The sequence below is a fragment of the Coturnix japonica genome, chromosome 24 (genome assembly GCF_001577835.2).
Source record: "Coturnix japonica isolate 7356 chromosome 24, Coturnix japonica 2.1, whole genome shotgun sequence".
Taxonomy (NCBI): Eukaryota; Metazoa; Chordata; class Aves; order Galliformes; family Phasianidae; genus Coturnix; species Coturnix japonica.
Genome location: NC_029539.1, coordinates 2,337,559 through 2,352,641, shown reverse-complemented (window position 1 = coordinate 2,352,641; position 15,083 = coordinate 2,337,559). Strand labels below are relative to the sequence as shown.

The window sequence follows — 15,083 nt, the reverse complement described above, 5'->3', positions numbered from 1 at the left end:
GAGACGGATCTTAGAAAGGTCAGTGCATGCTGATAACAGCCTGAGAAGAACCTCCCAGCCTGTGCACACTGAATTCTCTTCATCTGTTTCTAAGGAAGGCTGGAGCCAAGCTATGGCAGTGGGCATGTCCTGCAATTTGTCACATCAGCAACATGAAATGAAGCTGATGAGAGTTAAGGATTAGTAATGCTTTTAACAGCAGCTGCTTTTTTATTATTACCTTTAAGTCTGTTATAAAAGTCTCCATAGTCTCTGTCTACTCAGACAAGGGAACTGAATCACAAAGAGGTTAAGTGCTTTGACCAAGGTCTAGCAGAAGAGATCTGTAACGCAGTCCAATGTTGAATCTACTCCAAACTGCTCTAAAAGCATCTGCTAATCCCTGTAAGTTCCCATAATGTGTAAGTAGGTACCATCAGACCCACCTGTAGGGCAATCCGTGTAGTTTGTGGAAGCAGTTTCACAATAAAACCCTTCTGGGCACTCCAAACACTGCACCATACTCCAGGATGGGCTGTAACTCCCTGCAGGGCAAGGCTGGGCTCTGCTGCTCCCTGCTACACAGTAATGTCCAGGTGGACACGGTCCTCCACTCTCTGTTATCTTTGAAGAACAACACAACTGTTACAGTAAATCTTTATATACAGTTCACGAACATAGAGGGCTTTATACAATATGCCATTCTAACCTATATCAATAAGCCAGATGCATCTAATACAGCAGATAACACAGTAACTTACAGTTTGCGCTGGGGCAAAAGAAATACAGTGATCTGATGGTGTTCAGTTCAGATGCCATGTTTGCATCACCAGAACAACTTACCCTGGGAGGTTTAGGAGAAATGGCTCCTCCACTGCAGTAGAATCCACCTTCACATAATCCAGTTGGAGATAAAAGTCCAGTCCCACTGCAGAAATAACCTGAAGGAGGGACCATAAAAGAACCATAATGACAAAACAGACAGGAAAACAAAGGGGTAAGCGGCAGATTTCATCTATGTTTTAATTCATATCCCTCCTTAAGACAATATATGTGTGTGATCACCCGCTCCAGAATCAAAGTCTCTCAGGAGCCTTAGAAATGCTGGTTTTTAGCTGGAATCTCCTTAATTCTCTCAGTACTGTACCTGCATCACACAGAAGGCAGTCCTCAATCCCAGTACTCCCAGTCAAGTTGCTGTAATAACCAGGAGGACACGGCTGTGGGAGGGCAGTGCCCATAGGGCAATAAGTTCCCTTTGGGCACACATCCCCCAGAAGACCATCTGTGGGTGTTGGACTAGAAGAGCCTCCACTGCAGTAGAACCCAGCCAGACAGGGCCCTGTAACATGTGCCTGCCCTGTGAGTGCACAGTAGTGCCCTGAGAAAGCAAAGCACTGCTATTAGTACTGAGAGAAAACAATGTCAAGATACATCAGAAGACAAGCTGCACACTTAAACACGTAAATAGATGCAATGAATTGCAAGACAGATTTTCCATGGCTTGGGCAAAAAATAACCAGAAGATATCTACTAATCTATTATGAAACTAAATTATTAATCTAGAGACAGTAAAGTCAATTAAAATGATCTTTAAGCTAATTCTCAGTAGGACATGATGCCACAACTATAGCGCTTCTGATTCTCATCTCAGTTGAGTACCTCTGTTCAACATGAAATGTTGCTGAGTTTCTTTCATAAGGATTGCTTTATTTTTCAGGTTTATGAAGCACTCCATAAGGTATCTGTGACAGATGTGTGACAGCACGGAGATGACAATCTCCCAGACTAATATCTTCTCCCACATTTTTCCATATCACATCTCTTTAAGGTACATTTTAGAGCCAAGATGTAACACTTTGTCTGAAGTGTCTGACTCCAATCAAAGAGCCCTGCCAAGTGCTGTTCAGAATATAGCTTCAGAAGCCCTTAGATCAACAATAACACTGAATAGCTGACTGTCTTCATTTCCATATGACATACTGGGCATGAGACACCATAGCCTGTTATTCATCCACTGAAACATGCAAATGCTATTGCTGAACCTCAAGTACATTCAAAATGTATTTTCAGACTGCCCAGACACCATTGTGAGATACTCCTTATTTGCCATTTACCTCGTTCGCAGGGGAGACAGTGAGACAGCAGGCTGCTCCCATTCTGTGGGTTGTAAGTCCCCTCAGGGCATGGAAACTGAGTGGCAGAAGCAGTGCCAGCAGGGCAGTAGTGGCCAGCTGAACATTCATTCTCCAAAAATGAAGAGGAATTTTTGGGGCAGAAGAATCTGGTTGAAAGACGGAAGAAAAATGGACAGTGGGAGGGAAGAAATACAGCAATATTCTATCTACAAATACCTGAATAGTGACTTAGTGGTGGTAATAACCAATCTAATGTGGCTTCTGTGCTGTACTGACCACAGAAAACTCACACATAGTAATATGTTCTTACTTGTTTCCTCAAATACACCTAATTGCAAAAGCCACAGAGACATAATTTTCTTAACTTGAGTCATAACACATCCAGGCTGTGAATCATCAGCTTGTAACAGTTAATCAAGGTCAAATCCAGTTAGTAATTGGAGATGAATCCCCTAAGGACATGCCAGACTCAGCAGCAGGTGATACACAAAGACCCTCTTTCCCTACATCAGGACTACACCAGCCTGTTGCCAAGGGAACAGTTGCCATTTATTACTGCAGACATGAAAGAAATTAATTCCAATGGTATCCTTGCTTTAATCAGATCTCTCATCTAAATTACCTTCCAGAGCAGTTGTATGTGGATTTAGGACTTTGCTTGGCCCCATGATCAACTGCGCAGTCTAGCCAGAGTTCAATACTTTCCCTGCTTACTGTCATATGCCCACTGCCAAGGTGACTAGATAAACCACCACTTCCAATAGTCATATATTCCTCCATACAACACTAACATCACATTCTCATTCTTACCCTTGGGGACAGGGGAGGCAGCTGGCTTGCCTTTGTGATGGGTTATATGACCCTGCTGGACAAGCCACTGGAAGAGCTGTGCCCTTGGGACAGAAATACCCTGGAAAAATAAAACAAGAATTGATCAGCAGCCTGTGAAAAATATACAGAAAATCAGGCCCAAGAGGGAAATCCTAACTTACCCTGGGGACATGGCTCTGGTTGCTCACCAGGGACACAGTATTCACCCTCAGGGCATGCATGGCACTTCTCTCCATGGGTCTGTGGCATATAGGAGCCTGATGGACATGGTTCTGGACTCCTGGATCCAAGAGGACAGAAGTGACCAAGGGGACACGGAGCCCCTGAGAGTCCATCAGTGGGTGTTGGGGTCTGGGCCCTACTGACACAGTAATACCTGCAGCAGCAAATACAGGGACACACACATTGTTTCAAGAGAGTAAAGACCTCTTGTAGAACATCCCTACTTCCAGAGTACATAAAGATGTTCATTATCCTACTCACCCTGGGCTGCAGTGTCCTGTGGGGGCTCTCTGCCCAGAGCTGTTGCAATAGTGCCCTCCAGGACAAGGCTGGCAATCCTGCAAACTCCTCCTGCCTTCATTGCCAGACCAGGTACCAGGAGGACACTTTAAAGGACGTGGTGCACCTGGCAAAATAAGTTGTACCAGAGTGAGAAAACATCATCTCATATATAGGAAATTAGAAGCTATGCTTCAGGGAAGTACATTACCTTCTGGACAGTAATGACCAGGAGGACAAGGAAATCCTGATTCTCCATCTTGAGGATTTCTAACACGGGCACCAATTCTGCACCAAAATCCCTCAGCACAGTCTCCTAGAAGACAGAATAATGCACATAAAGCACATAATATATGCATATGTATAACGCACCTAATACATATGAATTTCTGAATATAGCTTGAACTGTAGTCACAGGCCATGACAAGGTGCTTCATCACTGCATACTACACAAATTAATGATGAAATAGCCATTGAGGGGAGAAGCTGTTTCTAACTGGATGGAGTGCAGGACTGGTAAGAGATGACAGACTGACAGCTCCTAAACAGAGCACTGAGCTCAGACCAAGCACTGTCTGTGTTTGGGCAAGTACTTCAGCACACACTTTGAGCTCCTGCAGCACTGCTCTCCATTCCTATACAGAAAAAGAGGTATTTCGGCTACTCAGAAAGTTCTCAACAAGTAAAACTGGATAGATAATTTCAGCAGAGAAAAGAACCCTACTGTCCTTACTTCAATCTCCAGCAGTAGCCAACAGCAGGACTCCAGAAATTGTGAACATACCCAGAACAGAACTATACCTGTAGGGGCAGCAAGTCCAGAGAATTCACAGTATTTTCCTGGTGGGCAGCTCTGACATTCTTTGACAGCTTTCAGTTTTTGCCTTGGGCCAAACGTTCCTGCTGGACAGCTGTACTGAGTGCTCCTGCTTGTCCCTGGTGGGCAGTAAAAGCCTTGTGGGCACGGGTAAAGAGTGAAATCAGTAACTGGCCCCTGCTGGTTGTCACAGTAATAGCCTGCAGAGAAGACAGAGGGGAAAAGACCTATATTAGTCACTGAGATGGACTAGGTATGAGCTGCTACTCCTTGGAAGAAAAGGCTTGTAGCAGGTTCTTCCAGGCTCACTAAGAACCTCACTGGCCACTCGAGATATAAATCCATCACTGACCTTAACTTACTACTGATCAGAACCACAACTCTGCTGGGACAAATCCACATCAAAGCATTCCCAGTTGTGATGCTTGTAAGAAGGAAATTTAACACCTAGCGATCCCCAAAACACAGGACAAAAGCTATGGGTGGTATGGGGAAACACACAGGGATGCAGCATTGATCTTTGCTTCCTTCCAGTTACTGAAACTTGTCAAGGAGAACTTTCCTACTGGCTATGAAAGTTTTCCCTTGATGGTATTTCAGTTGTTCGCAAGAAATACAGAGGTCATCGCTTCTGCTTTTAGGTCAGAGTTGCCAGAACCTTTAACAGCCTTTTCTCTGGTTGAGAGAAGAAAACCAGGCAGTGAGTTTCCAAGCTTTCACCCTTGAGAAAGCTCAAAAGCCAGAAACAAGCAGGCAGCTCTTGTACAAAGGGTACAGAGCAGTCAGTGAATTCCCTCACCTTCCCAGCACTCTCCAGTGGGGGCACTGAGACCAGGACCCTCACAGTAGAAGCCAGAGGGACAAGGTTGGCATTCAGAAAGTGTTCTCCTTCCTGGCAGGCTGGAGAAAGTGCCAGCTGGGCACAGCTTGGGTTCTGCTGACCCTGCAGCTGTGAGAAGAGAAACAAGGCAGAGAGAAATCAATGGTGAAAAAACAAATAAGGATTATTGCATTTGGGGGCTAGATAAGTGCAGAGCAGCATAGAAAGGGCAGCAGTGGAATCTTATTTTCACTGGGACTCTGGTCAGAGCCCAGTAAGTTGGACATCACACCCTCAGAATCAACCATCAGGATCCCAGATATTAAATGCCAAGGAATTGGTGCCCTTGGCTGATACTGGATACTTACTGCAGTAAGACCCCACAGGGCAGATATTCCCAGTCACATCATCTGTTGGATTAGGGAGGACTGCTCCACCTTTACAGTAAAAGCCAGCAGTACATTCCCCACTAGGCATAGACAGGCCTGAAAGACAGAGAGGGTAATGGCAACCCAAGCATGAACACAAAGGAAGGAAAGCAGGAGAAAAAACAACTTGGAGCTTCCCTCAGGGTGAACATGACAAGCTAACACCATTCTATGCCAGCCCAGGGACAGCAAAGGCAGCTTGCAAGCACCACTGCAACTCTATGAATGTCTCAGGATAAAAACAGATCACATTTAACACACCAAATACTGAAGGGACAGCAAAGAAACAGGAGAAAAATGAATCAGCAGCCTGTATCCCAGCACCTGCAGGCTCTGCAGATTCAGAGAGGATAGAGGAATCTGACAGAGGACCCTGACCCCCTGTATCTACAAACCTATAAAGGGTTCACACTGCTACTCTGAGGATGGGAACATGGCCATGGAAGCTTAAGGACACACTGAAAATGCTGGGTAAAGCTGAATTTATCACCTGGAATCAGAACTTAAGAGCTCAGTAGAAGGCCTAAAGCTAACAAATACGTCTGTATTTTAGCTCCCTTTGAAAAGGATCACCCTTGTTTTTCAAATACAGACACCAACCTGAGGCATTGCAGTAAAACCCCGGATGACAGGGAAGAGGCTCTGAGCTTCCCTTGGGGCAATAGAAACCAGCTGTGCACTTCCCTCCAGTAGCTGTAGCTGGGCAGAGGCAGTTGGCACTGGTGTAGTTATCCAGGTCAAAAGGCTGCGAGGTCCAAGCAGCAGAGATGCAAAACCAACCTGAAAACAATTGCAAAGCACCATTATCAGCTAAGATGGTCTTCACAACCCTGAGTTTAGTACTTCTGCTAAACAGCAACAGGGCTCAATTCTGCCAAAGCAGGATGTGAATTGCAGACAGAGATTACTGCTCATGGCTACCAGATCCATCCTACATGAAGTCTGCACCCATTTGAAAGCCAAGCAGATGCCCAGGCTGCCTTCAGTGGTACCATACACCTACAGACATGCAAGTGACTCAGAGAGGCTGATGGATGGATGCATTCTAAGACACTGCCCTTATGTGCTGTGCATTATAGCAGCCAAATCGATCCAGACTCACCTGCATCACACTCGCCTGATGGAGCTGTCAAGTTCTCTTTCCCACAGTAGTGCCCAGGTGGGCAGGGCAAGCAGCTGTCCAAGCTCTGTGTCATGGGATCAGGGTTAAAGTAGCCACGGGGACAGGGGAACTCAGTAGCAAACCTGGTTCCTTTGAAATAAGAGAGATTCTTTCAGATTATAATAGCTTGGCCATTAATCCCACAGCATCACCTCATGTCAGCCTTGTCCCCCGTGCCCATCTCACCTTTAGGGCAGTAAAAGCCAGCAGGACAAGGATTCACACTGTAGCTGGTAGTATTTTCTGGGCAGTAGTACCCTGCAGCACAAGGGAAGCACGCAGCTTGTCTGGTGAGGTTGTTGTAAGTCCCTGCATGGCAAGCTAAGGGAAAGCTGGCTCCTTCAGGGCAGAAATGGCTCACAGGACAAGGGCCTCCTGTCTCCCATGCATCTAGAACACAAAAGTACAAGACAAAGTAAAATAAAGGGACGATGCCAATAGAGGGAGCCAACTGATGAGGATCTCCACTCAGTTTTGACTTCTGGGATCTGAGAAGATAAATCCAAAGCTTTAGAAGAAGAAAGAGGATAAATCTAAAGTTTTAGAGTTACTCAGTGCTGCGTCACCTTGTGCTTTTTTCCTCCTTGCTTCAAAGAAAAAGCCACAGTGAATTGTATTTCTGCACTTCAGCTTTCTAAGCACTTGGTTGCACACACACTAAGAATTCTGGACAATATATAGCTGTCCACTAAGGACCTGGAACTCATCCCTGGAAATCATTACTTACAATGAAGTGGTGAATGGAAATGAGGCCACTTGCATTGTATTCTGGCAGCCAGAGCTCTCCCAGTGTTGCAAGTACCTCAATTCAGTAACAGAGATTGGTGGACTGACCACTTTTTCATCCTTGGAGTGTATGCACTGGTATAAAATGCACCAACAAAATTAATTCAGGTGCTTAAATGACCTGAAGCTTAAAGAAGAAGCAGAAGAAGGAATACTGGGGGAAAAGGGGACATCTTTAAAGCTGCCTATTTCCAAGACCATTAATTATTGGACACAAGCAGGTGAAGATGCTGATGCTCACACAGTACAACTCACCAGGTGGTGATGGAGAGGAAGCTCCAGCCAGGCAGTAGTACCCAGCTGAGCAGCGCCCTGAGGGTGCTGTGAGGGCAGCAGAGCTGCAGTAATGGCCAGATGGACACAGCATGCAGCTGGATTCCTGCCACATGTATGGCCTATGGGGAGACATAAGCAGGCTTTTTGTTGGCAAGGCTGCAAGTTCAGCAGGAAGACCCTCAATGCTTAGACCCCTGGCCAAGTGAAAACAACCATGAGGCTTTTATAATCAGTGCAAGGGTGTGTTTAATGAGCATTACTGAGCTGTGCCTTAAGGGGGTAAAGGACTCCATAGGCAAGCAAGGAAGGTACCAGATAGTCAGCAGTATGGGCAGAGGGATAAACAAAAATGAAAGGCAAATGGAGAAGCTCACCTGTCTGAGTAAGTGCCCACAGGGCACTGCTGTGGGATACTTGTGCCAGCTGGGCAGAAGTGTCCAGGTGGGCATGGACCACCAGTGCTGGTGTTTGTGGTTCTGTCAGGGTTTGGGACACTTGCTCCTACATCAGGAAGACAGACCAAAGGTTTCCTGATTGATATGGGCTGCTATTTGAAGACCAGTCTACCCCATATGCCTAAAGAATAAGAGAAGAGAATAACTGCTTCTTTTCCCAGGTCATTCTACTGGCCTCAGAAAGCAGGTTTTTTACTAGACCTTCCTTGGGGCTATCCTGGCACACTCTGCAGGAAAAGCCAGGGAGAGATTGCACAAAGGAACTGTAAAACTGTTCCTAAAGACTACAGCTTTCTACTTTTACACTTCTCCATTGCCCTTGTGAGCGTTACATTTCATACCTGCTGTGCAGAAGAACCCTGGCCAACAGGGACCACTTGGAGAGGAGAGACCCCAGTCTCCACAGAACATTCCTGTAAGACCACAAAGAGAAAAGAGTATCAGTACAAAACAGGAGAGCTGGTGTGCTGCATGTACTGAGTGGAAGACAAAGAGGGAGGCTCTGATAGAGATGATCTCTCAACATCAGCATTCCAGTTCAAATCACACTCCACTGGGAAACCTCGAGTGTAAAACTAATCTGTTCTCCTACCTACAAAGGATAAAAAAAGCCACCAAATTTTGCTTACTGGGGAACAACACTAGTGGGACAAGGAATCTACTCTGGGTATTGTTATTCTTGCCTTTCCAAGTGGGAAAATCTCAGTGGATTAGGAGAAGAGAGATGAAGAGATCACCCTCTGATGCTCCTCCATGTGGACAATGAGAGTACTCAGTCATCTCCTCACCTGCAGGGCACTTCTGGCACCTCTCAACCTGGCTGAGTCCATAAGAAGGGTTGAAAGTCCCAGGGGGACAAGGATAAAAACTGATTCCTGTTCTCTGAGGGCAATAGAAGCCAGGAGGGCAACGGCGTCGCAGTCCTTTAGGACAGTGGAACCCAGCAGGACATGGAAAACATTTGTCTTGACCTACAGAGGGAATAAGTAATTAACTGGAAGAAGATGCCACACAGACAACTTTCTCCTACCAAGTCATGCACTTAAAGAATCAGCAGATGCTTCAGTTATCCTGCAAGCTCTCTGGGAATGACTGGTGAGATCCATGCAGCAAGTGTCTCAAATCCACTCCAGCCTGAGTCCCAGTAACCTCACATCACACCAGCAGGTGGCAGGCAGAACAGTGAGGAAACTGGGTTAATAGCTCACTTAGTATCAACTGCTACAACCCCTTCTGACCTGCGTTCTGCAGGGGTGAATTGTACTCTCCATGTGACATCAGATGAAAAAAGAACCCCCTCCTCTGTCCCAATCCACACTGAGGCTGCAATAATCCAGTTCCTGACCTGTTACATTGCTGTATTCGCCACTGGGGCAGGGAGAAGGTGCTGCTGAGCCTGCAGGGCAGAAATGTCCTCGAGGACAGATATCCCCAGTGACACCATCCTCCGGCTTTGCAGTCTTTGCCCCTCCTGTGCAGTAGTAGCCTTAAAGAAGAAAACATGTAAGTCTTGTCATGCAAATCCCCCCTGAATTTCTGAGTAGCTAAAAAAGGTTCTGGTTTTGTCTCACCTTGTGCACAAAGTCCTACGGGAGCATCTTGGCCAGACATACTGCAGAAGAAGCCAGGGGCACAAGGAAGACACCAAGTGACATCCTGGGCTCCCCTCTGGTCATTCCAGGTGCCAGCAGGGCAGGCCATCATTTTTGGGTGTGCTGTGCCAGCAGGGCAATAATATCCCGGTGGACAAAGATCTCCAAATGAAAGACCCACCTGAAGCAAAGGAAATGAGATTAATGTAGTTCACAAAAGCTTTTGCAGTGCCAAATGGTCTGCAGCAACACAAGATATTGAGTACTCACAGGTGAGGAGCTGCTGGACCCTTGGCTGCAGTAATAGCCAGGCTGGCAAGGTCCTTCTGGCTCAGTCAGACCTGCCATGCTGCAGTACATGCCTGCTGGGCAGGGCTTGCAAGTACCTGCCCCAAGCACATCCGTATACATTCCCTTCACATAAACAGAAAATGAATGAATTACAAGGGACTGGAAACCTCATGAAAACTACTGTTTAAAAAACAACATGTTGGATTCTTACCACTGGACAAGGGAGAGGCAGAGAACTTCCACCCAAGCAAAAATGCCCTTTTGGACAAGGCTGGGCTTCAGCCAAGCCCATCTCATTGCAGAACGTTCCCTCTGGACAGTCCCTGCAATGAGACTGACCACGGTCCTAAAAAGGGAACATGAGATAGAACTTGGTGGATGCGCAGCAATATTGCTTATTTATTTTTCTCCACTTATGAACCCTTCACAGATGTCTATTCACACCCTTGTACAATGGCTCTGAATACCCCACAAGCATCTTAGAGTGCAAACTCCTCTAATACTCACAGGCTGGAAGCTGCCAAGAGGACACAGCTCTGGCTTGAAAGCTCCTGCTGAGGAATAACGCCCTTCCATGACCACATGCTGAAGAGCACTTTTGGCACCACCTGTACAGTAGTATCCAGGCTCACAAGGTCCCGAGGGAGCTTGGGTATTTGTCCCATCACAATAAAGGCTTTGCATGGTGGGGAGAAAAATAAAGATCTTGGGTGGCAAGAGTTTGTCAGTGGGTAGCACAGTGCCCATAGAAAAAAATCCCCCTCAGTCTACCTGCAATCTCATAGAAACCTCATTCCTAATTGCTTACAGGCCTTGAAAGGAAGTTACAGAGCATACACATCATTCCTTATCACATCCTATTTAGAGACCAGGTACTATAGCTTTAACCTGGGAAGAATCCCCCCCATACAATCACAAAGCTGCATCTGCATATTTGTGTGGTCTGAATAAAGAAATTTGGATTCTCTCAGCTCATTGGATTCCATCCCATGGAGACCTACAGCTCCATCCCAGGAAAGCACAATGACAGTTCATGTGCCACTAAGCCCCAGAGATGATCTTGCATGCTATCAGAGCAGCATGAAGATACAGCCACTTGAAGGGCACACTGCTCATCGCTAACAACCTGCATGCATTTGATGGAGAGGTGAAAGCCAATGCTAAATCCACACCTCCTCTTTCAGAATCAGATGTGTAATCCTGGCATCATTAAGAGGAATGTAACACAGCAGTGAGTTATATAATCTGGTGATACATAAAGGACTATCCAAACAGTACTAATGAAAATGTTTAAGCAGGAGTTGCTAGGTCAGGCCATCCAGCACTACAGATATAATGAGTCTTGCTAGATGCTAACGAACAGCAAATGCTGGGGGGCAACTCAGTTCAAGTTTTTTATAGCAAATCATCTAATACAGGCTTATAGCAATGGAGAGAGCTGGCAGCACATTTGTTGGGAACAGAGGGAACACTGCAAAAGGGCTGGAGGTAAGGCTGTGCTGCTTGGGCAATAAATGCAAGGTTTAAACAGTCCTTTTGCAGTGAGACAGAACTGTGTTGTGATCAGCAAACATTGTACTCACCCAGGCGGGCAGTCCAAGCACTGACCAAGGCTTCTGAGCCCACTCACATTGCTGTAGGTTCCTGGAGGACAGGGGATGGGTAAAGGGGAGCCAGGTGGGCAATATGCCCCTGCAGGACACACATCTCCTGTCACACCATCTGTAGGCAACTGCAATTGACAAAGGCATCATGTAAGAAAGGAGAAAACTGGGCTAATATAAAGGCATCATACTAATTTGGGCTCAGGGCAACACCATGGAGAAAAAGAGACTTTCACTGCTGTACAGTGAACAGATGATGCCTCTTTAAGGGGAATGTAGTAAACACACACAAAGAAGAAATAAAAATGACCTTTTTCACACCGGCAATCCCACTGCAATTCACTCCCACTGAACTTCTCACCTGGATATTCAACCTAGCTACACTTTTAGTTAAGGTGATGGCAGTGTTTAGAGGGAAAGCTATGGAATGGTTATGCTCCCTTGGAGGGCAGCAGAGCAGCCCTCCTGCTGTTAACTCGGATGAGTGCAGTGCAAAGCTGTGGCTCTTGAAGACACTGGGTCAAAAACACCTGACCACAACATAATACAAATAGGTAAGGAGAAAAGCTTGACTTACTGCAGTAAAAGCCCTGCCCTGGCAGTAGAACCCAGCCTTGCAGGGACCACTTGGCCCACTCTGCCCTGGAGTAGCACAGTAGAAACCACGGCCACATGGGCTGCACTCTGATGGTCCAGACAGTCCCTTTTTGTTACTGTAGGTTCCCTCTGGGCAGGGCTCAGGTTTAGAGCTGCCTTCACCACAGTAAAAGCCCTGCAAGACAAAAATCAGCTTAACACAGCATTCAGGACTGTTCTATTTAATAGATCCCCACATGCAGCTTCTTCTATTAGATAACCACTGAAGAACAACTCACTATGGGGCAAGCTTTGGGCTCTGTCAAGGCAACAGAGTCACAGTAGCTCCCAGCTGGACACGGTTTGCACCTGTCTTCATCCTCTGCACTGGAATTATCCCAGAAGAATCCAGGGGTGCAGGGGAAGGAGAAAGGGAATCCAGTTCCAGGAGGGCAGTTGTAGCCAAGTGGACAATCTCCAGTCTACAAAGCAAAGATGACAGTGAGTGTGGTTTTGTCATTCTTCATCAACAACAGCCTGATATTTTAACTACAGGAAACTGTAAAGCATAGACAGAAGGCACTGACAGATAAAAGACAAAGGAAAGACAGAAAGCAGGCATTAAGTAGACTTTGTGCATTGGAAGAAGCTGGGCTATGCTTACAGGGTAGGGAATTCCTGAAGGCTCAGTCCCAGCTCTGTAGCAGTACTTCCCTGCAGGGCACAGTGAGCATTCTTCAGCACTGCTGAGTCCCTTCTGTCTGCCATAGGTCCCATTGGGGCAAGGCTTCGCATCTGAGCCCTTGAAATGAAATAGAAAAACAGGTCTAACATGACTGCCACATCCCATAAGGCCCATATGCAGCAGATGAAGCTACAAGAATATTCTTTTCCGATTAGTGGGAATGAACATAGAAAAGCAGCCCAAAGCAGGAGCACTCACAGCATCTCCTTGGGGACAGTAGAAGCCCCTCGGGCAGGAGTTTGCATTGGCCTCTGGAGCGACAGCCTGTCCTTCTGGGCACCGGAGACCTGCTGGGCAAACCATGGCCAGCAGCATCACCTCCCGGCTGGTGTGCTCACTAGCACAGTAATGTCCAACAGAGCATGGCAAGCAGGAGGCAGAACCTCGGTCCTACAACATGGAATGACACCCTTTTAAAAGCCTTCCATCTAATCTAACCTATAAACAACAATCAGCAGGGAATTCGGTGTATTCACACTGCCGGCAATAGTGCTTGGCAATATGAACCCTGTCCTTCCTGGTGGTTATCCATGTGAAGGGCTCTGAGCCTCAAAACAGTGGATCCAACACCTTTTGCCAGCAATAACAGAAAAACAAACACATTCCCTCATCTTTCCTTGTCACACTGAACTGCAGAGTGCAAATTAGAGATAATCAAGGTCCATTTGTCATAGGTAAATAAATCTCCATTCATCATTTATCTCGTCTCCAATCTTAATGAATGGTTCTAGTGGTAACCACAAAAGTTGTGCGGTGATAGAAAAATAGGCTGGACAGAAGACTGACGCATCATCTCCCCCTCAATAGTGAAATCTAACAATTATCATTACTCATTACAGTTTGGGGGCAGAGAAATGAGCCTCAGCACCACCTTGTGAGATGCAGTTGTGCCATCCACCATTCCCTTCTGGGGCTCCATTACATTGTTTTACCTTCCACAGCCAAACAACTTGCTTAACTGCACTGCAATCTAATACTTCCTTCAAAGCATGATCTAAATACAGATGTTTGCTCTGCCATTCCCATGCAATACTTACACCAACAATGAAAGCCTAAAACAAATCACCCAATCCAAAGCATCCATCCAACAGCACACTGCCAAGTGAGTGATGGATGAAGGGGTGAGATTGCTACTGCAAAGCCTCAGGAGTGGGAGTGACTGCAAGAAGAGTATTGGATGTGATGCACTTCCAGCATCATGTCTGGAGCAGTGCCAGGTCTGATCATTCAGAAACACAAGGAACATTCCCAGTGCATTTTCTAGACTAGCACTTTCATTATGTAAAGGGTCAGCACAGGTGGGCAATATTGTTTAAAGCACTGCATGCAATCTCCTCAAATACCCAAACTCGTAATGCAAGCAGATTGCCTCGTTCCAACAGCTCCTTTGAGGGGTATATCCTACAGCTCCTCTTTCTACCAAAATTATCCACTCTTTATGTTGAACAGATGCCAAGATAAAATTATTGCTGCTTACTGAGAAATTGCCAGCACCACATGTTCGAGGTGTAACAGTGCCAAGGTCAGGGCAGTAGTACCCTCCAGGGCAAGGGACACAGTCTGCAGCCACCCCTGCACCATGTTCTGCACGGTAAGTTCCTCTACAGGATAAAAGACAGCAGTAGAAAAAGTCACTAATGGAAGCAAACTGACAAAGAAAGAGGACAGCGTGTTTCTGGTTTGCATGCAGTGTACTTACATGGGGCAAAGAACTGGCTTGGAGGTCCCAATGGGGCAAAACGCCCCAGCAGGGCAGGCAGTGCAATCCTCCACTTTGCTGTTTCCCAGCCTGGTGCTATATGTTCCTGCAGGGCAGGGGTGCTGTGTGCCTCTCCATGTACCTTCCCAATAAAAGAGCAAAGAAACATCTCAATTCCTATTAAAACTTTGAAAACTGAAAGCAATAACACCTTTGGTTCTTAGTTGCTGCTAAGTGCTTACATGGGTTATGTGTAACTGTATACTTAGTATACATTAGCATGCATTAGCAGTGTGTGTATATATATATATATATATATATATATATAATGTACACATACATACACACACTGAAGTAAAATTTCTTTCATTTCTGGCTAAAAC

The 15,083-nt window shown here is 46.1% G+C and overlaps 1 protein-coding gene across 2 annotated transcripts in view; it reads right to left on the bottom strand.

The window, feature by feature from the left end:
• Positions 1–15,083, bottom strand: part of LOC107324095 (zonadhesin-like) — a 115,532-nt gene that overhangs the window by 65,319 nt on the left and 35,130 nt on the right. For both annotated transcript variants that reach the window (XM_032449129.1, XM_032449130.1), the window contains exons 11-40: positions 14,701–14,842; positions 14,479–14,602; positions 13,200–13,391; positions 12,921–13,058; positions 12,556–12,738; positions 12,258–12,452; positions 11,660–11,808; positions 10,584–10,752; positions 10,288–10,422; positions 10,056–10,199; positions 9,765–9,966; positions 9,539–9,679; positions 8,982–9,164; positions 8,535–8,606; positions 8,113–8,239; positions 7,718–7,857; positions 6,863–7,066; positions 6,617–6,766; positions 6,115–6,294; positions 5,455–5,571; positions 5,066–5,215; positions 4,251–4,466; positions 3,661–3,765; positions 3,432–3,576; positions 3,110–3,324; positions 2,928–3,027; positions 2,097–2,263; positions 1,127–1,360; positions 823–920; positions 426–603 (exon numbers count right to left, since the gene is read on the bottom strand). In XM_032449129.1, the coding sequence (XP_032305020.1) occupies positions 426–603; positions 823–920; positions 1,127–1,360; positions 2,097–2,263; positions 2,928–3,027; positions 3,110–3,324; positions 3,432–3,576; positions 3,661–3,765; positions 4,251–4,466; positions 5,066–5,215; positions 5,455–5,571; positions 6,115–6,294; positions 6,617–6,766; positions 6,863–7,066; positions 7,718–7,857; positions 8,113–8,239; positions 8,535–8,606; positions 8,982–9,164; positions 9,539–9,679; positions 9,765–9,966; positions 10,056–10,199; positions 10,288–10,422; positions 10,584–10,752; positions 11,660–11,808; positions 12,258–12,452; positions 12,556–12,738; positions 12,921–13,058; positions 13,200–13,391; positions 14,479–14,602; positions 14,701–14,842 (4,695 nt within the window). The remainder of the gene's footprint in view (positions 1–425; positions 604–822; positions 921–1,126; positions 1,361–2,096; positions 2,264–2,927; positions 3,028–3,109; positions 3,325–3,431; positions 3,577–3,660; positions 3,766–4,250; positions 4,467–5,065; positions 5,216–5,454; positions 5,572–6,114; positions 6,295–6,616; positions 6,767–6,862; positions 7,067–7,717; positions 7,858–8,112; positions 8,240–8,534; positions 8,607–8,981; positions 9,165–9,538; positions 9,680–9,764; positions 9,967–10,055; positions 10,200–10,287; positions 10,423–10,583; positions 10,753–11,659; positions 11,809–12,257; positions 12,453–12,555; positions 12,739–12,920; positions 13,059–13,199; positions 13,392–14,478; positions 14,603–14,700; positions 14,843–15,083) is intronic.